Source organism: Thermobia domestica, chromosome 3 (assembly GCF_964235325.1).
Source record: "Thermobia domestica chromosome 3, izTheDome1.hap1.1, whole genome shotgun sequence".
Taxonomy (NCBI): Eukaryota; Metazoa; Arthropoda; class Insecta; order Zygentoma; family Lepismatidae; genus Thermobia; species Thermobia domestica.
This window is the reverse complement of record NC_137456.1, coordinates 103,656,531-103,684,088: the sequence shown is the minus strand read 5'-3', so window position 1 is coordinate 103,684,088 and position 27,558 is coordinate 103,656,531. Positions and strand designations below refer to the sequence as shown.

General features: G+C 36.7%; 3 protein-coding genes across 4 annotated transcripts in view; 1 reads left to right on the top strand and 2 right to left on the bottom strand.

Annotated features, from left to right (window-relative positions):
- Window positions 1-5,846: 5,846 nt before the first annotated feature.
- On the top strand, window positions 5,847-8,033 carry LOC145681895 (E3 SUMO-protein ligase KIAA1586-like). Its single transcript, XM_081753498.1, has one exon. It carries the CDS (start codon window positions 5,847-5,849, stop codon window positions 8,031-8,033), a length of 2,187 nt encoding a protein of 728 aa, XP_081609624.1.
- A 9,067-nt stretch (window positions 8,034-17,100) lies between these two features.
- Window positions 17,101-21,828, bottom strand: LOC145680633 (uncharacterized). The gene is made up of 2 exons (XM_081751323.1): window positions 21,698-21,828; window positions 17,101-18,877 (listed from the first exon to the last, which is right to left on the bottom strand). The coding sequence occupies exon 2, from the start codon at window positions 18,763-18,765 to the stop codon at window positions 18,076-18,078; it is 690 nt and encodes a 229-aa protein (XP_081607449.1). The 5' UTR covers window positions 18,766-18,877; window positions 21,698-21,828; the 3' UTR covers window positions 17,101-18,075.
- Window positions 21,829-21,849: 21 nt separating this feature from the next.
- Window positions 21,850-27,558, bottom strand: part of LOC145680631 (protein lin-9 homolog) — a 65,363-nt gene continuing 59,654 nt past the window's right edge. For both annotated transcript variants that reach the window (XM_081751321.1, XM_081751322.1), the window contains exon 9: window positions 21,850-26,985. In XM_081751321.1, coding sequence (XP_081607447.1) covers window positions 26,794-26,985 — 192 coding nt within the window. In that variant the 3' untranslated portion in view covers window positions 21,850-26,793. The remainder of the gene's footprint in view (window positions 26,986-27,558) is intronic.

Sequence of the window (27,558 nt, the reverse complement as noted above, 5' to 3'; positions counted from 1 at the left end):
ACATCTTGGGTTGTGTTGTGTGTGTGAGAAATCAGTTCCTCTAATTAAAAAATAATCTTTTTTCGCACTATAAAAAAAAAATAACTACAGGACTGACAAGGAAAGTACTTGGGCTCGAACGGGTGAATACATACAAAAAGGAAAGCGTGTGTAATGTTACCAGTTCGGAAGCAAACGGTGATGTCCGTTTTTCTGCAAGATACTGTAAACATCCACAAGAGCAGGGCAAAGTAGAGCACGCGCCATAGTTACAGGGCGCTAGCTCCCATACCTCGCGCTTCATCGAACTTTTATAGTACTCTGCTTGACTGTCTTTAACTGTAGTGAACGATTTGCTTTGAACGCAGCCGTGTTTTGCCGTTTCTTTGCTACATATTGTAACACGCATTTAATATTTTTTCTTCAGTTTCGGGTATCGTTGCAGGGTTTTATAAACTCCTATATATATATGAGTTGAATCTGCGCACATGATAATGCTCGAATATGTTCTCTAGTGTGACAGTAAACTGTGTGATCACACTGTCGACATTGCACCTTCTCGGCGACGGTTCGTATTCACTTTGGCTGTTTTCATTGTTTCTTGCAGGACTTACAGTGGTATTATACGTTCTCCCTTCTTCCTCTTTATTCTCTTCACAATCTTCACCACTGCGCTCTAATGTTCCCAGACATTCGGTTTCTAACTGATTTCCATATTTTTGCATAATTAATTCTAGAAAATATGCAAATGTCTCATCTTCCAGACCAATTCCTTCCTCATGACGTACCTTCCGTCGCACTTTCAGTCCAACCAATTGCACTACATTTATCGGATTGATCACTCTCCACGCCATTTGATGTCTAACTACATATTTAACCTTTCCTCATGCGAAGAACTAGCGTTTGCAGCTTCACTGTTGGGAGTAGTGTAGCTGTAGATATGGGGTGGGCTCTCTGCCACTATGTAGCGCCATCTACTGGTGCATCTTGCAGACAAACTGACATCACCTATCGTTTTTGGGGTACTAACATTATTCATACTCTTATTTTTATGCGCATTTGTTCGGTCGAGTACGTGAGCAAATATGCACTTCTGAATGGGCAAATATGCACAAACATGAAAGCATGTGTAATTTTAGCACAGTTCAAGCAAATAGTAATGTCCGTTTTTGTGCAAGCTGGTGTAAACGTCCGCAAGAGCGTGTACCGTTCCGTCTATAAATTCTGACCCCGGGCCATTTTTGCGGAAACATTTGGGTGGATGGAAACATCGGCGCACACGTATCTCATTATTTTTCGGGGCACAATGCTTAATGAAAACGTATTACCCCAGAGGCCCCTATAGGTTTCCAGGCAGGAAACACTTCACGATTATCAAATGGTAAGGTGGGTGAAGTAGTATTTCGTGAAAGGTATTGTGGAAAGAAACAAGCTGCAACAAGTCCCAAGTCTATATGCGCACTCTATGCAGAATGGTGGTCATAGACGCTTTCACGACAACTGTGTTGCCATTATGGCCGTCTATCATTTTGTAGAGGGCGAGCATAGAGACTTGGGACTAGCTTCATCTTGTTTCCTTTCACAATACTTTCCCAACGATACACTACTTGACCCCCCCCCCCCCTAACCATTTGAAAATTTTGGTTGGACCCTGTCTGGCACCCTTCGGGTGACTCTGGAACAACTTTTTTTCATTCAAAATGTGTGCCCCTAAAAATAATGGGATTCGTGTTCGCCGATTTTTCCATTCACCCAACCCTTTTCTGCAGAAAATCGCCCGGAGTCAGACAGTATAGACGCTCTGTAATTATGGCACGTGCTCTACTTTGCCCTGCTCTTGCGGACGTTTTCAGCATCTTGCAGAAAAACGGATATCACTGTTTGCTTCCAGGGTGCTAACATTACACGTGCTTTCTCTTTTATGCGTATTCACCCGTTCGAGACCAAATACTTTCCGTGTTAGTAGATTTATTTTTAAAACAGAGCTCTTTTTACGAGGAAAATAAAAACATACAAACGTTTTAGATTTTATCTTATGCACGAAGGGGTACACAACACATCGAAATACTATATTATGTAGAAGCCTCAATCGTTCTCGAAATATAATCGTGATACGTTATTAAATAATAATATAATCTCAGTTACACCTCCCTAGTGGTATAGTAGCTTGGGTAGGCGTCTTTGCTGCACGAGGTTCTAGGTTTAATTCCTGGCATGACAGCTTTGAAATTTAAACCCATTACGGTGGTTTGAGTTCTACCTAAAATTGTAGGCCTATATGTCATATAGCCTCGTTCCAACCATCCAAATAAAGTGAACGAAGTCGAATACATACATCGAGTCACAGCAGTAAATAGGTCGTTATTTTAAACTACCCGTTGGAGAATTTGATGTAAGTGAACTGTTAAACTTCGCCTAAATAACGAGAGGTATTACGTTTGCCCAAGGCCAGCCATTCTAATTTCTACTTTATCTTCTGCCTCTGTTTCGCATATCTGTAATAGAGCCTAACTGTATTTCTGATTGAAATATGCTTTTCGTTTTACGTTCGTAAAGCTTCTGGATGTTTATACTTAAAAAATAATAGTAATAAACCATCACAGAAACTGTTTTAAACGTGAATATATTATTTTATAATCACTTGGCTTGGAGTTTTAACTTTCCCGTCCAGCGCAGATGGGACCTACTGAGAAAATACCAATCAATAATATATAAGCAATAAATAACAATTATGATTTCACAAAATAGGTTATAACATAATAATAGTAACTATTTGCTTTGTAGTTTCTTGAATCTATGATAGCAATCAAATAAACGTTTTTAACCAAAGCATTGAGCCATTCCGTCCCAATCGATAGCCCTTCTTTCTGACCTGAGGGAAAACTGCTAACAGACAATTCACTACAAATACCAAGTTGGTAAGAAAAGAACTTTGCAAAGTTTATTAGTTAGACACCCATTAACCACGGAACATCGTTATCAAACGATTCGCAGGTAATTTATTGCTCTAGTTGAATACGCTAATGTGAGTGTAACTGAAGCATTTTGGTGTTCCCCGTGCTACAGCATACATTTGGTGCAGGAAATACAGAGAAACAGGTAACAAGCTCGAAAAGCAGGCACCGGCCCTCACACCCTAGAATCAAGATCAAACTATGATTAATGTCAGCTGTCAAAACCCTTTCATGACTTCCCGACAGTTAGTGTTGGTATCTGGTTTTCCTAGTTCCTTTCGCACTGCTTGACGACGCCTCAAAGATTCTGGTCTTCAGGCCTACCGAGCAGTTGACAGACACCCAAGGTCGATCGACTAGCATTTGCTGTGGCAAATATTAATCGTAGCTTGGGATAGAGTAAATATTACAGACGAGAACATATTTGCATCATTGAATGACTATAGACTTGTAGGAAAAAGATATGATACTTAATACATGCTTCGCACATATCGAGTGGGGCATGTCACTTTTCACTACTGAGAGTGATTACACTGTGTTAGAGTGATTTTGCTTCATGAAAGTCATGTGTTGTACCAGGCAGATATCGACCCCAAGCTCTGGAAATGACTTTAATTTTTGCTCATCACCCACAGATTGCGGGAATTTTTTTTCTTTTTCTGTGTATAATGAAAATTTCCTCGAAAAGGGAAATTTATTTTCCTTAGTTTGGCAATACTGCGAATTGTTATATATATATATATATATATATATATATATATATATATATATATATATATATATATATATATATATATATATATATATATATATATATATTGCAAGTGTCGTGTGTTGATAAGGCATAACTCATTTAGTTGTTGCTTGTTACAAAGCTATTGTGTGTTTAACTTTAAAGATAAGTGGTGAGAAGAGATTTAAAATAAGGAATGAGTGTTGTACTGATTGTTCCTTATATCAGTGAGTGTTGTGTTTTCCTGAAATAATACGAAACGTCAAATCATATACATTGCAGAGATTAGACGAACAAGGAATAAAACAAAGATATTGTGTGTTTCTCACGTAACACCGTTGATTTCATCATGTCGCGCCGGTGTATTAATGACAATAATGTATTTTGTTACGAGTGCGAAAGTTCACCTTGAAATCACAAAGAAGAACCACTACTCCTACCATCAAGATGTGCTATAAACTCTATTTTGGATGTGTAATCGGGGATCAAGACAAAAGTTGGGCAATCCATATTTGCTATTCAGCTTGTGCTGTTGACCTTAGATCATGGCTTAAAGGGAAGAAATATCAATGGCATTTGCTGTCCCAAAAAAAGAGAGCCAAGAGACATGTAACAGACTGCTATTTCTGTTTAACAAACATTTTAGGACATACATCTAAAACTAAGAAGAAAATTGTTTACCCAAATCTGTTCTCGGCCCTGAGACCGGTCCCACATTCAGTAAACCTTCCTGTACCAGAGAAACCAGATAACTATGATTTGAGCATTAGTGACGAATCTGACACAGGAGATGCTGTGCTGAACTCTGATGTACCTTAAGATAGAGAGTATATTCCACTAAATTCAAATGTGATTCATAAAATGACATAGTGTGAACTGAATGACCTTATACGGGAATTAGAATTGCCGAAAAGGAAAACAGAACTACTTGCTTCTAGGATACAACAATATAATTACTTGGAAAAAGATGTGAAAATTTCGATATATCGTTATCGTGAGAAAGAATTGGCAGTGCTTAAAGTGAGGCGGTATGAGCCGGTTATGCATCCGAAAGTTAGAAAATCGGCCGGTATGGCATACCGGTAAAAATAACTTATTTTAAATTGTAATTATTTAAATTGTAGAAAAAATACACATAGAAATAAGGACGACGTTAGTATTGAGTCAACAAATATGTTTGTGCTGTCAAAGATTTCGTTTCATTTTAATTTTTGTCCTTCGTTCAATAAAAGACCTCCCAGCCCTCGTTCACTGTGTCGTTCATCTATTTACAAAATGGCATTTTCTTGACATTTGGTTAAAAAAAAAAAAAAAAAAAAAAACTTCTTACCCCCCACCGCCCCATGTTTTGGCCAACACTGAGGGACAACATTCATTCATATTGCTTTGCTTGAACAAAGAGGCTTTGCTTGGAGATGTGGGCTAACGGTCATGACACCCGCTTCTGAAAAACAAGAAGTGAGGTACCAAGGAAGCAAGATAGGTTTTATTGCACCGCCCTGGAGCCAGGCGTTGTCGCTCGTAGTTTTTAGAAGGCAATTTTAAAAAAAAGAATGGAAATAATGAATATTTGAATGAAAGGAACTTCGCAAAAATCATCAATGATCAAAATTTTGAATTGTGCCAAACTACACACAAAATGTATACAGAGTGGCATTACGCACTAAATGCACACACAAGACAAAATTGCACACATTTTATGTAATTACACACATTGGCAACGCTGTGCCTCTTCTGGTGGTGTGGTGCTGCTGTCAATGTGTGTTTTCCCGTACGTCCCTCGAAAGAGCAGGGACAAGTTGCTGCGACTGAAAGCTTTCAATTGTTTGAAGCGGAAGCATTGCCACAATGATTTATTTGACGATCTTCACTCGTCTCAAGACCAAACGACTGAATGACAAATTGGCAACAAAGTCGAGGTCATTCACTTCTTTTCCCTAATCAAAGGGAGGGTTTCCTCCGTCAGAGGGTGGCGCGGGTGGGACCTAACTATGTTTCGCATATTTCCGAGGGTTCATCTGAGATTGACAGGCTCTAGTTCGCGTAGTTCCCAGCTTATTATAGCACAAGTTGTTTTCGACATTTGGCAGGTGCGAACTACGCATGTCTAATTCAGGCCGTTTCTAAGTGTGTTGCTTTGCTCCTTGTTGTGATTGTGTGTGGTGTTCTAACTAAGAAAAATGAAGCGTACCCAGAGGTCAATAGAATCTTATTTCAGTGCTTCTAGTGGTAATGCGAAGAAAAGTAACTCTGGTGTAGGTCTTTCACAGGAAGACTCCGGAAGTCTACAGGAGAAATCTGCCGGCGCAAGTTCAAGTGATACTAGTGGTCAATTGTTGAAATCCAATAGTGCACCTTTGTGTTGGACCCAAAACCAAGTTAACATGTTTAAAGAAAAGTATCCGTGGTTAACTGTCTCGAATACACTTGGCTGTGTAAGTTGTCGTAAAGTTCAGGACTTGAAATTGTATTCAAGTGTTGGTGTATCGCTGTCACAACAGTGGATTGCGGGTAGTGTTAAACCTTTCGGGTCTACAACGGAAATGCAACAACATTCATTGCGGAAGAAAATTTTCGAACATAAGAAAAGTATTGCCCACTGCACCGCGGAAAAAATACTCTTGGAAGCTGAAAACCAGAGCTTAGAAAAACTTTTCGATAATGAAAGCAAATGTAGCTTCGAAACAACGTGTCGGGTTTTTCGAACAGCATACTATACTGCAAAACAAGACAGACCGTTTCTGGATCATTCCCATTTAATAGATCTTCAAGCTGCCAACGGCCTTGATATGGGGCGAATTTTACACAGTAATGTTGTATGCGCGGACATTGTAAGCCACATTAGTGCTGAAATGAAAAGTAGACTTATTGAGAAAATTAAATGTGCTAAGTCCATGATAGGCATTATTGTTGATGAATCAACCACATTAAGTAACAAAAGCGCGTTAAATATTTATATACGTGCGTGTATTCCGGATAGCGAAGGAGTTGAAAGTAAAGACAATAACTGCAGTGATGATATTTATACGTTCTTTTTAGAACTATTGGAACTTCCGGATCAAAAATCAGATACAATATACAACGTTCTTATGGATTGTCTTCGAAGGAACGGTTTTGATGATAATTATCTCGGGGACTACCTGGTTGGTTTCACAAGCGATGGTGCTAGTGTTATGTGCGGGAAAAAATCTGGAGTCGGATCAAGATTACAACAACAATTTCCAAAAATCGTGTTGTGGCATTGCCTTAGTCATAGATTGGAACTTGCTGTAAATGATGCACTGGAGACTATTGGTGGTGGTGTGAATCATTTTAGTATTTTGGTTAGCGCTCTGTACAAGTTGTACAGTCTCTCTCCAAAAAATTCGAACGAACTTGAAAAGTGTGCACATGATGTTGCAAGTCAACTTAAAAAGATAGGTCGCATTATAGATGTAAGATGGGTGGCGTCTTCTTTTCGCTGTGTAGAATCTGTATGGAGTTCATACACTGCAGTATATACACATTGCTCTACAGAATCTAAAAACAGCTGCCGCAACAGTAAAGAGCGAAGTCAGTTCCAAGGACTAGCAGATAAACTAAGCTCCTATAATTTTATTAAACTTTTAGGACTTCTCTTTGACATTCTGCAGGAATTAAAAAGTCTGTCAGAATTATTGCAAATGCGTGACTGCACCATAAAAAGGGCTTATGATATGATAAAGCTATATATAAATAGAATAGAGAGTTTAAAATGTACGCCAGGCGACAGTGAAGCTGAAGTATTCAAAAGTATTGAAACCGGGGTTTTCAAAGGAGTGAAACTTAACAAGCACATTAATTTTCCATCTGTCAACAGATGCCAGTTCATACAGTGTATAGTGGATAACCTCAAAATGCGAACCATTAATGAAAACGATACGAATTACAAGCTAATAAGTCAAATAGAATCTGTTTTCAGTGATTCCGGTGACATTCGACAAGGTGAGAAAGAAATCAAGGAACTTGCTTTTAGATTTGGATTAAATTCACATGATGTTCTTCGCGACTTTGTGCAATATAAAGCAACAGGGAAAAGGGTTGTTACTGAAACTGTAAAAAGGTGCTTCACCGCTCTTAACACCATAGCAATTAGCAGTGCAGATTGTGAACGTGGTTTCAGTAAAATGAACATAATAATGTCTGATCTTAGAAATTCGCTACAAATTAGTACAGTTTCGAGTATAATGTTTGTGTCATTAATCGGGCCCCCTGTACACACGTTTAATCCTGAGCCGTATGTTAAGTCTTGGTTACGAAAAGGAAGGCGCAGTGCAGACTACAGAAGATGTCAGCAACGAGAAAAGAAGGAAGATGGACCTTATAAGAAGCTGTGGTGGATACTATGACTTAATGTTCCGGATAGCAGACATTTGTATGTAATAGAAGCCAGGTTAGTAAAAATAGTTTAATATTCTAATCGTGTTCTAAACAGAAGCGTCATTTCAGATTTTGTTTGGGGGAAGCAAGACCCCTTGAAATAAGTAAAATTTTGCGTTTTTCACTGACTTACTGCTATTCTATGTATAAAATCTATATAAATCTCAAACTCGGGGTTATTTCCCCCTTCCCCCCTAAATGACACCCTTGGTTCTAAAGTAGGTCTATGTACAATGTGTTTTGTATATTTTTAGAGGTCCACACTTGTGTAGAAAGTATAAGAATTTTACACTTTGAGCTGATAGAATTTTTTTTTTTTTTTTTTTAAATCGTAAATCAGCTACACATTTTTCTGTTCACTGGATTTGTATTATGTGCTGGTAATTATTTACCGAATAATATGATGATTAGCAATATTTAAAGTTTCCATTTTATTGAATGGAATACAATGCAATACGATGGGATACAACGAAAAATAATATTCATTGAATATTAATATTTATTTCTGTTAGGCTGATGAATGTGAGGAATAAAACATTTACGTATTTGTTTCTCTCTCTCTCTCTCTTTCTGTAATTTTCCACATCAAAAATGGTGTAAAAATATCAGAAGTAGAGATGTTCTTTAGGGTTCTGGCCAGTGGCGTATTTACGATTTTTTCGGGGGGACTGCTAACTTTAGTCCTGGAAATGTGAAAATTCTGCAAGATATGCCGTTTACTTTAATATAGTAAATAAAATTTCGGGGGGGGGGTTAAGCCCGGAGGCCCCATAAAATACGCCACTGGTTCTGGCAAAAGTAGTGCTAAAAGTGGTCATATTTGTTCCATACCGTCACCTCATCTGATGTCACTTTAAGCACTGAGAATTGGTACAATTCTTTTCCACAAATGACAGTGTTTCTTATTGTAACAACATTGATGGCCTATTCAGTAGGATACGAGCATAAGCCAGAGGAATGGTGTCTCTTCGTTGATTCATCGAAGGTAAGATTAAAAGTGGTCCTTCTTCATATTTTTTGTGATTTACCTTCCATCCCTATTGGATATACCACATGCATGAAAGAAGCCTACGAAACCCTGAAGATTCTGCTCGATTGTGTGCAGTACAGCAAATACTCGTGGAAAGTATGTGGAGATTTTAAAGTTATTACTCTGTTACTAGGAATACCAACAGGCTATGCAAAATTTTGCTATTATCTATGTGAATGGGACAGTCGTGCAATATACGATCTTTACGTTGTAAAAGACTGGACTCGTAGAGAATACTATTGAGAGGGAGAAAAAAATATGGCACATCAACCTCTTGTTGAGCCACAAAACATTATTTTGCCTCTTTTACACATTAAACTTGGGGTAATGAAAAATTTTGTGAAGACAATGGATCAAAACAGTGAAGCCTTTGAATACATTGGACGGAAATTTTCTGGTATTAGTAGCATGGAGCTCAAAGAAGGAATCTTCATTGGTCCTCAAGTCAGAGAATTTATGCATGATATGACATTTTATGAACTCTTGGGAGGCACTGAGAAGTTTGCATGGGAAGCATTCTGTGTAGTTGCTGAAAATTTCCTCGGTAGAAAAAAAGATCCAAACTATAAGGAAATGGTTCAAAACCTAATCGATGCCTACCGGACGATGGGTTGTAATATCTCTTTAAAGATTCATTTTCTGATTAGTCATATTGATTGTTTCCATTCTAACTCAGGCCATGTGGGTGATGAACATGGTGAAAGGTTCTATCACCGACCCCAAGCTCATTTTCTCGAATTTGAAAGAGATTTGAAAAGACAGTATTAATTTTAAACTTTATTAACCAAGCCTCGTATATGAAGGAACAATCTCGAAGCTTCTTTCACCAGTTTGATATGTTTTTGTATATGTGTTAGTAAGACTATAAGCTATTCCACGCAACCTGATAGGAAAAAGAAGAAGTTTTTTCCCCCACCACGCTCAAGTACAGGTGAATGTTGCTGTTCCATCTTCCATCAGCCCCCGCACACGGAAGTATAGAGTGTACCTAAATATGTCTAAATATAAATTACAACTTTCATAATAACACTAGTATTTTAAAACAATTACATTTGCCTGTATTATAATGAGATAAGTAATACGTGTTATTATAATGGAAATTTTATTGAACAGTTGTATTGTTTATTTTCCTTCTTTTTCGCAGTCGGGCTTGTGGCATAATGTTGGAATGGCAAGGGATGGCAGGGTTGGTAATTCAATGGGTATTTATTTATTGATACAATAATTTCATAATAATATAAAATTAAAAACCAAGTACAATATATATGGGTAAATTATCAGAGCGTGAAGATGATAACAATAGAACCTGAAATGCTTTAAAAAAAAAAAATTGTCGTTCCCTCTCTTATTAACAGATGTTCTTACATTAAAAAGAACTATATATATATACACACGGATAATATTGTTCCAATAATAATTTTGTTTGTTGAGCCCCTCTTGCAGAAGACCGGGAAATGACTTTTTATTGTCTTAGAAATATTATCGGTCTCCATTAATAGGAATAATCATTTGCAGTAATTAATTTGCAAGAGAGAGACACTTATGGCGTGCAAAATATAAAATGAAATCTTTGAGTTTTCGTCCCACAGTTATGCCGGCTAGGCTAAAGGAGATAGTGATTATGAGAATGAATGAAATGGTGGAATGAAGAAAGTGGGCGGGAACGGGGCATCCCCGAGAAAACCCATGCACACGGTTTTGTCAACTACAAAGTTTACTTGGCGCGAGCTGGGATCGAACCAGGGACGCCATGTACCATAGGTGAAAGCTCTACCACTGAGTCACCGCGGCCCCGGGTGTGCAGGATAGTGTAATGTTGTGACAAGGGTTGATTATTGTGTAAGATAGAAATAGTAATGATAAATACTGGTTCGTTCAATCATACAAAAATAACGAACGCTTTGGCTTAAAGATCTCAAAGGCTCATCGTAGCAGAAACAAACTTTTCCATTAGATTTTAATCTGCAAAATGTCAATCTTTGTTATCAACCATCCTTTAAAGATCCTACTTTACATTGTCCGGAAGCCTTCTCTTTCTCCCAGCTAATAGTTTCCTTCGCCTCGGCTTTTTGAATAGGACTTGGTGACTTGGTGCGCATTTCCCATACAAGCAACGTGTCATGTCGATCTTATACGTATTAATTTTGCTATCTCTTTAATACACGGTGCCCTGTAGTTGCTGTGAAATAAAAGCTTGTATAGCGTTTTAATTTACCTGAATGTATACCTCTTTTGCTCCAAATATTTTTATCAACATTTTATTTTCGAAACCCGGCAGTTCGAGTTCTTGTATTCGTGTTAGGGATTAGCTTCCACATTCATACAAAATTGGACAGATTGAGCTCTTAATGATTTTAATGTTTTCGATATTTGTTAAGACAATAAAATGTTTTACAGTGGGATAAACTTTAGTACGTAAATAATATGCAATACTTTTCTACAAACAAAAATTAGAAAAACAGTAATTGTTTGTTACTCGAGGTTGATAGCTAAAAGAAACAGGAGTACTTTCTCAACATTAGGTGCGAGCGAATTGACGTACGAATTTAGAATTTACACGATTATATTTATTAGAAAATTTTCCCTCCCTGTGAAGGTCAACGACTAGCTTTCCCCTTCTGCAGTGGAACGTGGTGGGAGGTAGGGGAGTTTCCTATCCGGTTGCCTGGAATAGACTTTAGCTCCTATTCTACGGCCATATATGGTCAAGAAACAAGAACCCTGATCACGTGACAGCAACATGCTTGGTGACTGTCTCTTTATATCTGACTTTCGGAACTCTCACCCTTCACCTATGCACTGTTATAGCGAAGAGCTAATTGGACGATAATTCTGGTCCCGATGCTATGAGTGAAAATCGGAATTTTCCCGGCTGACCATATACAAGAGATAATATACTAAAAGAACCCTCAGTGCTGTGCACGAACGCTTAGACGCGAGACCCGTCACGGTCGTCGCTCGGAAAAGCACCCACGAAGGCGCGTGGGAGCCTTGTTCTAAAGTGGACATACGTTATTCTTTTATAAGTGCTCCCCTGTACGGGTTGAGCTTCGCAAGTTAAATGGCTGTTTTGCATACGTGAGAGCCAATTTTTTTAGTTTATCATCAGTGATTTACGATATTTGTATACACCTGTGTTAATACAATTTTTTTAATATTGTGCAGAAATCAGCAGTGAAGTGACTAATAAGAGTCACGGGCAGTGTACTAGTGCATATATGTTAGCACCCTAACATTCGTTTGCATTCTCAGTTTTGTGTGATAAACTCTGGCTCCAAATCGTTAAACAGGAAGGAATAAGGACTGCGTCAAGTGTGCACTTTTCCTGTTCTAAAAAGCTTGGTTTATGTTGTATGTAAAAGCTTGGTTTATTTGTCTCAGTGCATCTCGTTTACCACATCAAGATTTACAATTTACGAAGAGCCTTCAAACGTACAAACTCATAAACTCTGATTTCTCGAGAGTAGCTTTATTGAAGTTTTCCTAACATCTTTGGTACCTCTCAGAGGAGTGTGAGCACTTTCATTTTTTGACGAGAAAGTCAATAATGAACAAAACACAAAATAGCAGAAAACTTTAAAAATATTGACAGTTCATATGAAACGATGAAGCGATTTGAACTGCACGCTAGTGAAATAGATGATATTAAAGAAACATAAATTGTTGATTTTGTGATAGGAAACACGAAGAAGTTCTTCGAAAGGTCTCGGATTTCTACAGATCTTCTAGATCTTGATCCGGTTTGTTGGTCGACAAATGATTAATTTCTTTTCGGGAAAAAAGTAGTTGATAAGCTGCATGTTACAAATGACGCAGCGGAAAGAGCGTCAAGTTAATAGAAGATTACAATGAAGTTCTAACTAAAAATGAAGAATAGAAACAATTCCTTTTGCAAGTGATGAAAGACTATATAAACTTGTTTCCAGGATGTAGAAAAGCTACCTCGCGTAAAAAGTATCATTAAGTCTACCTACAATTCAAATATATTTTTTGTCCATTTTTTGGAATATCAGCCACTATCATTTTTACTTGTATTTATTAGCTGACTGATTTCTAACTCATGTAAATTTTACTAACGAAGCAAGTGGCATGAGAAACAGATCCAAATATCTTTTCCATAGTGGTTCATAACACTGTGCATTACCATAAGTACTATATGTACGGACGATGATCATGATGCTTGTAGCTTGTTGCCTGATAACCAACCGACTGTATTTGAAACCTAGTCAATTCTGAATTACAGCTTTATAATGTCCTATTTACATTTGTGATAATTATTATACGTTTATAGACAAATAGTAAATTGAGTGCCATTGAAATTCAAATGAATTTCTTTTTACAGAAATCAACTGCTTTGCGGCACGGGTTAACGTTGATGGATTTTTGTGGAATTTTGTGTATGATGTTTCTATTACTAAAGGAAAAGGAATAGGGGGTGCGGCGGAAGAAATTCGAAAATTTGTTTTTTCTCATATACCTAAGGACCACCCTAGTGCTACATACATACAGATAGACTAATAAATGTAGATCAAATTGTCCCACGAGCAACATTGACATTCGGCAATGATGTGACAATAAATATCACACTTCAAGGGATAGTTATGTGGGTGACTGTCATATCTTGCGCTTTGACGCCTGGTCTCAATACAAGCTATGCCAGGCTGTAAAGTTTTAAAGAGAATTTAGGACGGAGTTGCGAAAGGGAACGAAATAATGATAATTCTTTTATTTTTAATATCAATTCTACAAGTAGTCCAACCTTCGACACTTTCTTGTAAGTTAACTGATAAGCATTTAAACAATATAATAAATGCTAAAAACAAGGGAAAAAAGAGAAAATAAATTGTAGATTACCACATTGACCTCCTGTAGCCACAAATCAAAACATTCGCACGGAAAGAAAATAGCCTTCTGAACGGGGAACACTTTTTGACCATTTTCTTTCTCTGGCAGATTTTATTACAAGAATAAAATAAAATGAAAATAAACATGTTTAAAACAAGCCTTTAAAAAATACGTGTGTTTAAAACAAAATGTTTAAAACGTATATAAAATTTGTTTTAAACAATATCAATTGTTTAAAACAAGTTTTAATAATTTGTTTTAAACAAAACAACTCTGGCGACTACATGATCAATATTATTGTTATGAAAGTTTCGAGTAACCCCAGGGTCCCCTGTGAGGCAAGCAAACTATTCAATTCGATTGACTACCTGGTATTTTCCTATCTCCTCTTTTGTTTCATCCTTTTATCTCTAGTCATTTCTGATTTATAGACACTGGGCGAATTTACAGACACCCTGTATATACAACGATAATAATCGTTAATCATAAAGAGGACACAATGACTCAGTGATAGAACATTTCCCTCTGCTGCGAGGAGTTTCTGATTCGATCTCCAGCTATGAGGGTTTGTGGTGTGCAACGTCATATCCATGGGTTTTCACGTTTTTTTTTTCCATATTCTTAATGCACGAATTATTAATGAATGATCATTTTATTCATTTAATTAATGATTCATTCATTCAAATGAATTATCATCATCTGGTCTTCTTTAGTCTACACAGGATAATAGTGGCACTCAAACCAGAAATTTTGTTTATTATTTCAGCTTTTACTGAAATCATTGAGTACAACTACTACTTTAACTTTTAGAAACTATATACTTAAAATTTCATATATTTTCATATTTTGCACTTTCGATTTTCATATCTTTTCTTCATAACTTTGCCTCTCTCCAGGTACAGTACTATTTTGACTATTTACTTGATGTTAATAATTGACAATATGTCACATACGTATGAAGTTTTCAACTGGTTCCCAACAGTTTTAATCGAATGGCAAAACTAAACGTTAAATAAATAAATAAATAAAGTAGAGGGAATAAGATTCCAAATTTCATCTGCCGCGTTCCAACTCGGTACGCTAACCACTTGATTATGCCGCAAAGTATTAAACATAATTCATATTAGTGATTTTCCTGTTACTTTCTCTTCCTTGCTTGAGTCTTTGATGATTATTTTCGTTAATTCTCTATGATATTCATTAGTGTCTATAATTCAAATATTTCGATTTAGAAACTATTCCATTCGGAATATTTTTTTACAAGATAAATGTATTCTCGCATTTGAATCAGAATATGTATTTTCTACAGGCAAATCAGATTATTCCCATTGGTTGCAGTTGACACTATAGATAAAACTAGCGTCAATTACCCGCTTCGCTGGATAAAAATAAGGAAAATTAGTAATATGTTCCATTAGTCAGTCACTTTTTACTATTACTGAACCGCTTTCTGATATCAGTTGTTTTCGATCATTTTTATATGTCTCCCCCTCCCCCAAGTTGCACCATCAAAGTGAAATGATAAAAAACATCCTAGGCCCGAATCTCATCTATGTTGAAAATTCGATCGACATCGGTCGGGTGGTTCAAGTTATGAAGTCAGAAACATAGTCACTTTCATTTATACATACATACTATATACAGGGGTTGACAAAAAATCTAAAAACACTTCCTACAGGACACGTAAGTTTCGCCCTCCACTGTACAACGCGTGTTCCAGTTGCCGATCGTTTTTTCTTTTCAATGTGTCATGTGGACCTTCTTCTTACGTCAGCAGTAACCCGTTCACCTGTGAGTGTCGTGGTGTAAAAGTGGTGCGGTAAAATGGACAACCTGACAGACTTCCAAAAAGGCATGATCGTTGATGCCCGTCTGGTTGGAGCTTCAGTGGCAACAGTGGCGAACATTGTGAGGGTATTGAAAGGCACTGTGTCCAATCTCACGACGGCATACACAATTCATGGGCAAACGACGTCTGCAAAGCACAACAGTGGTCGAAAGACAATCCTGTCAGATAGGGACCGGAGGGCATTAAAACGGATTGTAGCACCTAAAAAGAAGACCTCTGCAATGAAAATTACGTCTGAACTGAATTCCGGCCTACAGAACCCAGTTTCATCGAAAACAGTGCGACGGGAACTTCATAAAATGAAAATTCATGGCAGGGCCACTATCGCCAAACCCCTCGTCACAGTAGTAAATGCGAAGAGGCGTATCCAGTGGTGCAAGGACCACAAGGCGTGGACTCATGAGCAGTGGAAACACGTAATGTAGTCCGATGAATCGACCTTCACCTTGTTTCCAACAACCGGAGAACACCGTCCCAGGCCTATGGTACAGACTGTCTGCTCCCAACTGTAAAGCATGGGGGTGGTTCTGTTACAGTATAAGCAGTCATATCGTGGTTTTCCGCAGGTTCCATCATAACCCTGCATGGAATGATGAATGCTAAGGTATATGAGGCCATTTTGGGGACCAGGTTCTTCCCATGGCCCAAATATTGTTCCCTGATGGTGATGGCATCTACCAAGATGATTTGGCACCCTGTCACGCTGCAAAAATGGTGAAATCATGGTTTGAGGAGCATGACCAGGAGCTATCACACCTCCCCTGGGTCCCACAATCACCAGATCTGAACATCATTGAGCCGTTGTGATCTGAGTTAGAAAGGCGTGTTCGGTCTCATTACCCTCCACAGCATCCCTTAAGAAACTGGAGCGTGTTTTGGAGGAACAATGGTACAAAATTCCATACACCACGATTCAGGAGTTGTATACGTCCATTCTACGTCGGATCCAAACTGTTTTCGACGCAAAAGGGGGCCCCACACCATACTAGGTATGATTTTTACACTTTTGCAAACGTTTTAGTTTTTTTGTCCAACCCTAATATATATATATATATATATATATAGAGAGAGAGAGAGAGAGACCGTTTGCTTTTTTACATAATGATTTCCTTTGCGCGAAATACTGAAGAACTTGAACACTTTCTATTTAAATATGTTACTTTCGGCACAGGAATATACATTATAGACAAAATAAGACGACTTTATGATTTGGTTTACTATATATATATATGATGTAATGTACTGTATTAGATAGCTGACATATTTATTTTCTTACATCCGTACTCTTTGTAATAGAACCCATATTCTTTGTTTTAAAAAATCGTAAACAGAATTCAAACCTATACTAAAATGAAATTCTGCACACAACTCCGATATACTAATCACTACACCAAGATGATTTCACTCTAGAAGTTGTCCTATTACCTTGGTGATCTACATCCCGCAGAATGAATTCTGTATCACCCAGTAAGCTAGATATTAATTTTTCTTTTTTTTCCCCATATTTTATGACCTTTTCGTATATAGCAATTACATATTTACTTGACGGCATTGTCCAGACAGTCAATATCTCTGCTCTAAATGGTCATGTTACTCCGTAGCAGAATTGAAGAAAAATGGATTTTGATGTACGCACAGATCTGAGAGATGTATAGATCCAGGGCATTTTTTTCGTCGTCGAAGTTTCTATGATCAGAAGTGTACCATCAGGTCTCTGCTTGCCTACTTTGGCACTGCTTCCTTCTGTCCTTGGTGTCATATTTTTAATAACGAGCAGTGTATTGTGTTATTTTCAATAATATATAGGGTGTATCAAAAAGATTCATCCACTTTGGCAAGTCTGTATTTCTGAAACTAATAAACATACACAAATAGTTTTTGTTTTGCATGACAGTGAAACTCAAAAATTTTTTATTGCACCTGTTCATAGGTGTTCAATGTGCCCCCCGTGAGATGCACGGCATATGTCCATGCGGTATTCAAATTCGTCCCAAACTGCAGCTAGCATGTCTTCAGTTACAACTTCCACAGCTGCCGTTATGCGATGTCACAGTTCATTCAATGTGCTTGGTAACGGAGGCACATAAACGGAGTCTTTTATAAACCTCCACAAGAAATAATCACATACAGTAAGGTCAGGTGATCTTGGAGCCCAGTAATGCAACGCTGCATCATTTGGTCCAGTGCGACCGATCCATCGTTGTGGAATCGTTCGATTTAAAAATCCCGCACTTTCCCATGCCAGTGTGGCGGTGCCCCATCCTGTTGGTAGATGAAATCATTCGAATCAGTCTCCAACTGTGGGAAAAGAGTACTCAAGCATATCAAGGTAGGTTATCCCCGTCACAGTGTTCTCGGCAAAGAAAAATGGACCGCACACCTTTTTTCGGGAAACTGCACAAAACATATTAACTTTTGGCGAGTCCCTCTCATGTTGTACAACTTCATGTGGGTGTTCCGTTCCCCATATTCGCACATTATGGCGGTTCACATTTCCATTCAAATGGCATGTTGCCTCGTCACTAAACACTAAGCGTTGAACAAAACTGTCGTCCTCTGCAATCTTGCCAAGAATGAAATTACAAAACTCCATACGTCGTTCTTTGTCACCTCCACAAAGAGCTTGCAGTAGCTGAATTCTGTATGGTTTCATGTGTAAACGACGACGCAACACACGCCAGACGGACATCGAGGGCATGTTGAGTTGTCGAGCTGCACGACGAACGGATTTCTTCGGACTGCGTGTAAAACATTGACGGACGCGCTCCACGTCTCCGTCGGGCACTCGAGGACATCCCGGTGATTTTCCCTTACACAAACAACCTGTTGTTCGGAATTGTTCATGCCATCGTCTAATGCTCTGTGCAGTAGGAGGATCCACACCATACTTAGTACGAAAGTCACGCTGAATAGTTATCACTGATTTGCACTCCGCAAAACGTAGTACACAAAACGCCTTCTGTTGTCCAAATGCCATTTTAACCAGAACCGTACTGGGCGTTCACTGAAGCACACTGCTGCTACCTAGCGGAAACCATGTACAATTATAGATGTTCCTCTTTCCAACAGTATGTTGTTCATTCACATCTCTGAAAAGACAGAATAGATATTATTGTTTAAAACCGGATGATTTTTTTTGATACACGCTGTATATTTTCATAAAACTATATATATATATGGAAAACTTAGTTTCAAATTTAAATCCCATTCAGAATCTATTGAATATGGAAAGTATATTCGGCTTAATACGAATAGCCCGTGAAAGCAAAGCAGAAATAAGCTGAATAGCAAATTTTAGGTTAGTTAGTTGATTTGGACTTTAGATTTCCGCGCAGCATCAAATCTATGTGAGATGTAGATCTACTGCTTACCGTGGGATCCGATCCGCTCCCAACAGGAAATGAACTGGTATTACGCGCCGAAAGCGCGTACGCTAACCATATAGCTACGAGAGAGTTCAGCAAATTTTTGGTGTCAATCAAATCGAACCATAACATGACGCATTAACTATTTCCTACATAAGTCTGACCTGCACGAGTCACATAACACACGGTACGGTCGCAGGAGTGTGATGCAGTCGATATAATTCTGCATAGTATCAATTAAACTTTTTTTCAAGTGTGAAGAGCTAGGCTACGGTTATAATACGAGGGCAATTTTTACGAGTGTTCATATCGTATTACAAGGTTCAAAAAGGTCTTTACAATTTTGAAAACATATAGAAATTTATTGAGGTTACTTATAGAAACGAGGGAGATCTCAATTTGTAGCAAGTTGAACATCAAAGTCTAATTTTGGTTCGATGTGACTGCCTGGGTGATGCGGCAAACATCCCACCGGAACTCAATTTCATCCTACACTCGTTCCAGCTGATAGAGCCTAACTTTTGCAACGGCAGCGTAGATGCAATTTCTCAGGTCTGCAAAATTGTCTGGTAGGGGTGGAACATACACTCAATCTTTAGCAAAATCCCACACGAAGCAATACATGGGTCTCAAGAATGGGGAGCGAGGTAGCCATACAATTGGACCTGCATGGCTAATCCACCGACGTGGGAAGCGAATATCAACGAAATTTCGAACTTTCTTGAAGAAATGAGGCGGTGTGCCATCTTGCTGGTAGTAATGAGTCACGTCTTGTTGTTGTTCGTCTTCATCTATTTGGGGAATTAAAAAAAAAATTCCAACATATCAAGATTTAAGATACCAGTACACTCTCCATACAGTGACCGCACACTGTAAATTTGCTAAGGGCGCAAAACACACTTAGCGTACGCGCCTTTGGCGTGGGAGATCCGAGTTCGATTCCCGGCGGGAGCTCATGTAGTTCGGATTCCACATTAATCAGTACGTCCACGTCTCATATAGCCTTGCTGCTGAAATGGACATTAAACTCAAAATCAAATCAAATCAAACATTTAACTTTGGACTGTCACGGACGTATTCAATAGTTTGACGTGGATTCTCGCTGTCCCACATTCTACTGTTGCGGATGTTCATCATGACACTGACATGAAATGTACTCTCATCGCTGAAGATATTTGTGTTAAGGAATGTCTCGCCTTCCTCTATCCGCTCCAACTTTTCCACACAGAATTCTCCACAAGCAACCTTATCTACGTCAGTAATTTGTTGTGCCATTGTAAACCTGTATGGTTTCACGTGTCAACGTTTACGTAGCACTCGCAAACTGTCATTTGTGGAATGGCTGTCTCGTGAGACGCATGTCACGTTCATTTTTTGGGACTACAGGCAAAGCTTTCCCTAACTTGTTCGACGACAGCAGCAGCAACGGGCGGACGAGCTGATGATTTCACATGGCAAACAGAACAACCATCTCAACAAAGTTCTTGTGCCAAGTGTAAATTGTAGGCCTGCTTGGAAATCCCTTACCCTGTTCTGTACGAAATCTACAGCTGTTGCAGAGTTCGTTTCATCAAATAATACACATCGATCACGATCCGCACCAATGAAAGTCGCCATTTTAAGAATATACTACGATGGCGCTTGCGGTGACGGAATGTGGTATTACGGCACTACCGAGTCAAACTTGAAGGTTACAAATTGACATCTATATTGATTTTTTTTTGACTCACCCTGTATATGGTGTATATCAGTGGCGTCCAAACTTTTTGATTCAATGATCTAACTCAGACTGAAAATCTCTGGCGATCATGCACACCTCATTGGCTAACACCGTAGCCCAATATTAATTTACACCGTTAATATACATAAAAGTAATTTAAAGAAAACACTTACAGAGAAATAGTAATTAGTAAACATGTGTACTTTATCACCACAAACCTTTTTTTAAAAAAAGAAATTGAAAAACGGTACTGCATTTCTTCCGAAAATTGAAAAAAAAAAATATATATATATATATACGGTTTGTAACTTGTCAGTGGCAAATGGAGGCAGGATTTTAATTTTTTATCAGTCAAGTACTTTCTATATTTCGACTTGATTTTCATTTGAAAGAAGACTGCTTCGAAAATATAGAATGAGGCACAGAATGCTATCTGACGAAGAGCTATAGTTTCTAAACAAAATACTTTCCTTCATGAAGAAAGGGCCAGAAAATTATTTTCAGTCACTCTTGCCTTCATGAAAATGTCAATTTGTAGTTGCAGTATTTCTTTCACTACATCCGATATACTCAAGTTTAACGAAGTTTAGAATATGTTAGAAATTTCTTCAATGCCGACTTCAGCAAACGAGAGCAACATGAAAAACAAGAAAGGCTCAAATTTTTTCACATATTGAAATCATGTTTCTAATGCTTCCTGATCCAGAAACAGCCACATAATTCGCCCTTTTGTTTCTGTCCATTATTATTTTGAAATTGATGTTTAAGTATCTATACAAGTAATAGCAGTTTTCTAAGAGCTTCGCAATCTACTGGATACTCACCGGTGATCGACTAGTCGACCACTGTTTGGCCGGCCCTAGTGTATATGATTGTGCACTGTAACAAACTTATGTTTGATTTATCAGCTATTCCTACAAAAATTCCAATTGTGTTAAGTCTAAATAACGAATCACTACACACTATTAAAAATATATATATTTTATGTTATATTTGCAATTCATTTTGTGAAACTCTTTATACATTCTTAATACATCCACTTCTCTATATGAAGCTTGTAAGTTATAAACTCTATTTACAATTATTGGAAAATTCCAGTTTAAAAGTGAAGGCAACGAGCTATACTGAACGAACACAACCCACAAGTGCATAAGGGATATCTAAAAAATTCCCCACAACTCTTTATCCACACTATTCTTTAAAAATCAATATTTTTTCAATTAGCACATAAACTGACTCACAGAAGTGTAAGCAAAGATTTGTTTCATATCCCATTTCTACACATCAGACACAAAATTAATTGTTTCCTCTTCCAAGATCACCAGAATATTATGAAACAATAAGAATAAACACACTTCAAAGAAAACGAAACTTGATACACATAAAAAAATTCTAGTATAGACTTATATAAAGGGTACAATGCGTACGTGCTACATTATAACAAATTTATACTAGATTTCTTTCCTTCACTTTTCTTTTCGTTCAAAAAAGAAGTGTCAATATGTGCAGCATGATTTACACCCAAAAGTATGCACGATTTTTTTATGTAAATTTATATGACCATTAACACATATGTATAATATTTTTACAGTCAGGGTGTATAAGTTTATACAGACTGTTCAGAAAGATCGTGCACAAAATGAACCATATAAAGATCTATTTTTAATATATTATGTGAAAGCATTGTCTCGTGAACAATATAAATATCCTTACATTTACCACTCGTGTCCTCTTTATATACTGTATATATAAAACGGAATTTAAAAACGAGAAACCTACAGATCTTCAGATGTCATGGCTACATTAGCTTAATATAAAAACGAAGTCTCAATGTGAACGACCTGACCCAAATGTACGATGAATTCACCCAAGATTCATTTTTAATTCTAATTCTGTTTACTTTTTCTCCTATTATTCCTTCAAAAACCTGAAGATGAACTTATAGCTTGGTTATATATACATATACAAGTAGTAAATGCAATGATGTTTATATAATTGATTACTTGAAAAATTTCACTTAAAATACAATAAACATAAGTTGATTTTTTTTTTTTTTTTTTTTTTTTTCAAAGCTGTAAGTTGCCGAAAGCGCGAAAGGGTAAGGTTCCTATTCAAATACTATGTGAACTAGCTAAAGCGATGCGAGAAATTGCATATAAGCTACTTGGTAATCCATGCTCTACTAAACAACAATTTTAGAAAGGTAGGTAGACCTTTTCCCCATTATATCACCTTATCTTCTTGAAGTCGCTACGCAAATTTCACGATCCTCAAACACGAATATTTAGATAATGTCTACACTAGTTAATGTGTGATTCGCATGAAAATAAAAAAAAACTCGCGCTTTTAGCAGTTTATAGCTCTGAAAGACAGAAAAATCAATGCATCTTTATTAGTACTTTCTTTCTAACTTACGAGGGTTGGAACTTTAATATTGCCAATACTGATGTATATGTAATGACATGAAACGGAAACAGATTTTCACTTATACCATATGATAGATCGATACCTAATCTACCTCTCAGTAAAATGGAGTCTTCTTTCCAACGTCGTGACGAGACGAGAAGACTAGTCTCGTATGCTGGCGGTCTAAAATTGTACAACTCTGATGTTAAGGACTGAATGTGCCCGCAAAAGAAATGTAATCGGCTGTAAGCAGTGCACGTTTGGCTGATTTGTTTGAGGGACTAGGGAGTGTTCTACCATCCACTATACTCTCCGGAATTAAGCCCTGTGACTATGTATCTACTTATAGAAGCTATTGGGTACATATTCATGAGGAAAGTGTCTCACCTTCTGCCTCCGTGTTTATGAATTTAACTGAATATTAATCGAATCGAAATTAAGTTACTGAAAAAAAAATCTTTAAGTTTTACGTCCCACGGTTATGCCGGTTAGGCTAAAGGAGACGGTGATGATGAGAGATGAGTGAAATGATGGAATGAAGAAAGTGGGAGGAAACGGGAGAACCCCGAGAAAACCCACGAGCACGGTGTTTGTCCACCACAAAGTTCACTTGGCGGAGGCTGGGATCGAAACCGGGACCCCAATCACCAGAGGTGAACGCTCTACCACTGAGCCACCGCGCCCCCTAAGTTACTGAATATTCTGCATTAATTGTTGTTTAAAGAAAGCGTAACTTACAATAGGAATAGTAATAAAAGTGGCGCTGATGACTTTCTCAGATAGGAAGGAAATATTCAATAAAGGTAATAAGCACGGAGGCACAAGATAAGCCATCTTCTCTATAATTTCACTCCCAAGATAAAGAAGCCACTTCATGTCATTCGTCATTCCTAACTGACGGTTTCCTAAACGTTTTAGAGATTCTCCACGCAACAGACTGCTGCATACCAACCATTCGCGGATACTCCTAATGATATACTAAGTTTTCTACTTCTCTGAAAAACAGTTTGTATATAAAGTTGAAGGGAACAATAAGATATAATAAAAGTTTCACAGACGTATCCTTTCTGTACCACTTGTAAATAAATAGTTGTTAGTATTAAAATTCTAACCCTTGTATTGTCTAAAATTTGTCTCTGTTCTCATTTTGTTCACAACTTTTTTTAAACGACTATGTAAATACATAATAATTAAGACTGTTCTTTATTCACACAAAATCAAAGCTGTTAATAATAACATTAATTTTGATTTAAATTTATACTTACTTTAAAAATCTACATTTTTAAGAGTAAGAGTAATACTAATGAGAATAAAATATTTACTTCTGTAATGTTAAGTCGTAATACTTCGTATCAAGATTACTTCAAAATATATATATGTGAATCGTTATAAATAAAATTATTAATAAAGAAAGAAGCTAATACTTTGGTATCAATTCACTGTCTACATTTAATACTTCTTTTACATAGACTTCAATAAAATAACTCACTATAGTTAAGTGTACATTTTAGAATAAAGAAGCTTTTTTTAAAAAAAGACAATAGGATATATATTTCTTTCCTGAAAAGAAACTGGCATCTCTTGAGTCTTTGGCAATTATTCAGAAATCCCTTACTATTATTCTAAATACCAAGTTGGAAATAAACATGTAAAACTATGAACAAACAAATAAAACAACAATCTCTAGACATTTAAAAAAGTCTATGTTCATCTACACAAATAAAGAGCAAACGAAAACATTTAAATTACTTCTGAAATGCAATATTTTAAACATCACTCTGCGGTAACACATCTCTCATATTATAGCACAGCACAAGTTTACGTAACATCTTGTATTTAATTATATATAAATATATATATATATATATTTATTTTCAGAAAAAAATATTGAAAGCGCTTTTTAATAATATATATTGTTTCTTCGGTTGTGTAACAAAGATATTACTTCCCACGTATTAGAAAACGATAGACTAATTTGACCATCATCAAATTTTTGGGACACAACAGTGAAAAAAAGCAAATATTAAATCTTTCTTTCGGAAAAGACCTGAACCATACAAAATCCTTTCATGCAATGACTCGGTTGAACTTGGATTTATAAAACGTTGTTTAAGACTGGATTTACAAAACGTAGTCCTGAGAGCCCAAGACTAAAAACAGCTGAAAGGAGTAAAAGGAAGGTTTTTCAAGAAAATAAACAAGGCATTCATATATTACTGTAAGTGCAATCCCAAATTTCAAGAAGTATATATGAAGACCATCGAAGTATTCACTTGAGGAAAGAAAGAAAGGAAAAAAAAACTAAGTTACTATTAAAAATATTTTATCACAACCTTGGCAAAGTGTCATATCACAGAGAGAAGTTATCAAAGCAAGTGGAAGCAAAACACAACAAAGATCATCGCCAATTGTTAGATAAGTAGAAAACGAAGAACATTTTTTTTTATTAAAAGTAATTTTTAAGCCCTTCATGTGTAAAGCGGCACTAAATACGTACATCGTATTTGAACTATGTATCTAATCGTTCTGACACACTATTTCTATGCTCTAATTCTGCTAGAATACAATAGTCTACCTTTCAAAATTAGTAAATTTCGTTTGCTCTCAAATATGGTAGATGTAACAGAAATCATTCATAAAATAAAGAAAAAACTAGAAATAAGGAAAATAATAATAATAATAAGGAAAGGAACATGAGATACTCTCCTAATATCAGTACAAGTAACTTGCATCAGACCTTATTTCGTTAAGCAATTCTTTTCTCATACGGGAATTGTTACATAAAAACATCTTTTCCGTACCATACTAAAAGACACTAATAATTATGGTGATTGATATACTGTTGCTTGTTATGTGTAACTAGCCTAATAATAAGTGTCACCATCTCTCAATACTTTCTTGGTTATGAAAGGTCATAAAAATATTCATGATGAACAATAAGTCTATAACAGAAACCAGAATGGCTTTCTTACAAACGATATTTAGATTTTTAAGTAAAAGTCTTTTCGTGATTGTTAATATTTCGTAAGTTCCTTTCTTTAACAATGATTGAAGACTGATGCAATCTTTTTAACAGCGACCTCTAGTACGGCCAGTCTTTGTGATGTAATAATGTAACAATTTCATTCTTGGAAAAACAAAGACATATTTAAAGCGTATCTATATATACAGAAATATATATATGTTGCATATTATTTATATATTTTATATATATATTTTCATTGCACTGACTTTTAAAAAAAAAGTGAATTACCATATATAATCTTAATCTGGATATAAACGTTTTCTTCATTCGTACAGAATGGTTTTAGTAACTTCTATTAGTAGGTACATTTTCTTTCAAACAATAACACCCGCATATTTGTAATAAGAAAACAGAACATCCACCATTTTACATTCACACGCACACAACAACACTAACATTCCATTTATTCACAAACACACGATTTATGTAGAAAATAAAATCCTTTTCTAATTCTACAAATAGTATGGCAACATTTGTTTTCTTTTTTTACTACGCTCTCTGTATCATGAAAGGATGTAGACTTCCTAACTGGCTTAGTCCCATCTGAATATGTTGCATGTGAAGCTCCACACAATTCTGGAAGCAAGACTGATTTTGAGGGCTTAGTTTAAGTCTGATTTCTTCCAATGAATTTTGAAGAACTTTCAGCTCGTAAGCGTTTCTGTCAGCATCGCCTAAGCTCTGAAATAAAACACCATAAAACTGAATCAAATTGATAGTTTGATAATATATTTTTAATTAAAAATGGAATAATCTTCAGCAAATAAAAGTAAAAAAAAAATGACAGTCTTTTACATTATAATAATGCAGGATATCCAGCAACTTACTGTGCACTGAAAGTAACATGAATTAACACTCTCAAAACTATTCCTTAGAACACATTCAAGCACGTCTAAAAATTACACATTTATTGAGGCTAGTTGCCTCCCCCCTCCACCTCCCAAAAGCCTTCAGTCCGCTATACGCTCTAGGTTGAAATGGTACTTAATTTAAATCTAATTAAATTTATAGGTAAACGTACCACGATTATACACCAAGGCTATGGTAGACGACGACGATGATGAATGAAATGGTGGAATGAAGAAAGTGGAAGAACCCTGAGAAAACCACGCACATGTTTGTCCACCACAGAATTCACTTAACGCGAACAGGGATCGAACCAGGGACTCCATACGCAAGAGGTGAGGCATTAAAAGCTCTAATTGTTCACATTTAACAAATGTATTTATCAAGATTATGTTGATTTAAACAACA

Bases quoted from the DNA above. Each gene is read 5' to 3' on its own strand.
- LOC145681895 (XM_081753498.1), top strand. From the start codon at position 5,847: ATGAAGCGTACCCAGAGGTCAATAGAATCTTATTTCAGTGCTTCTAGT.
- LOC145680633 (XM_081751323.1), bottom strand. From the start codon at position 18,765: ATGGCATTTGGACAACAGAAGGCGTTTTGTGTACTACGTTTTGCGGAG.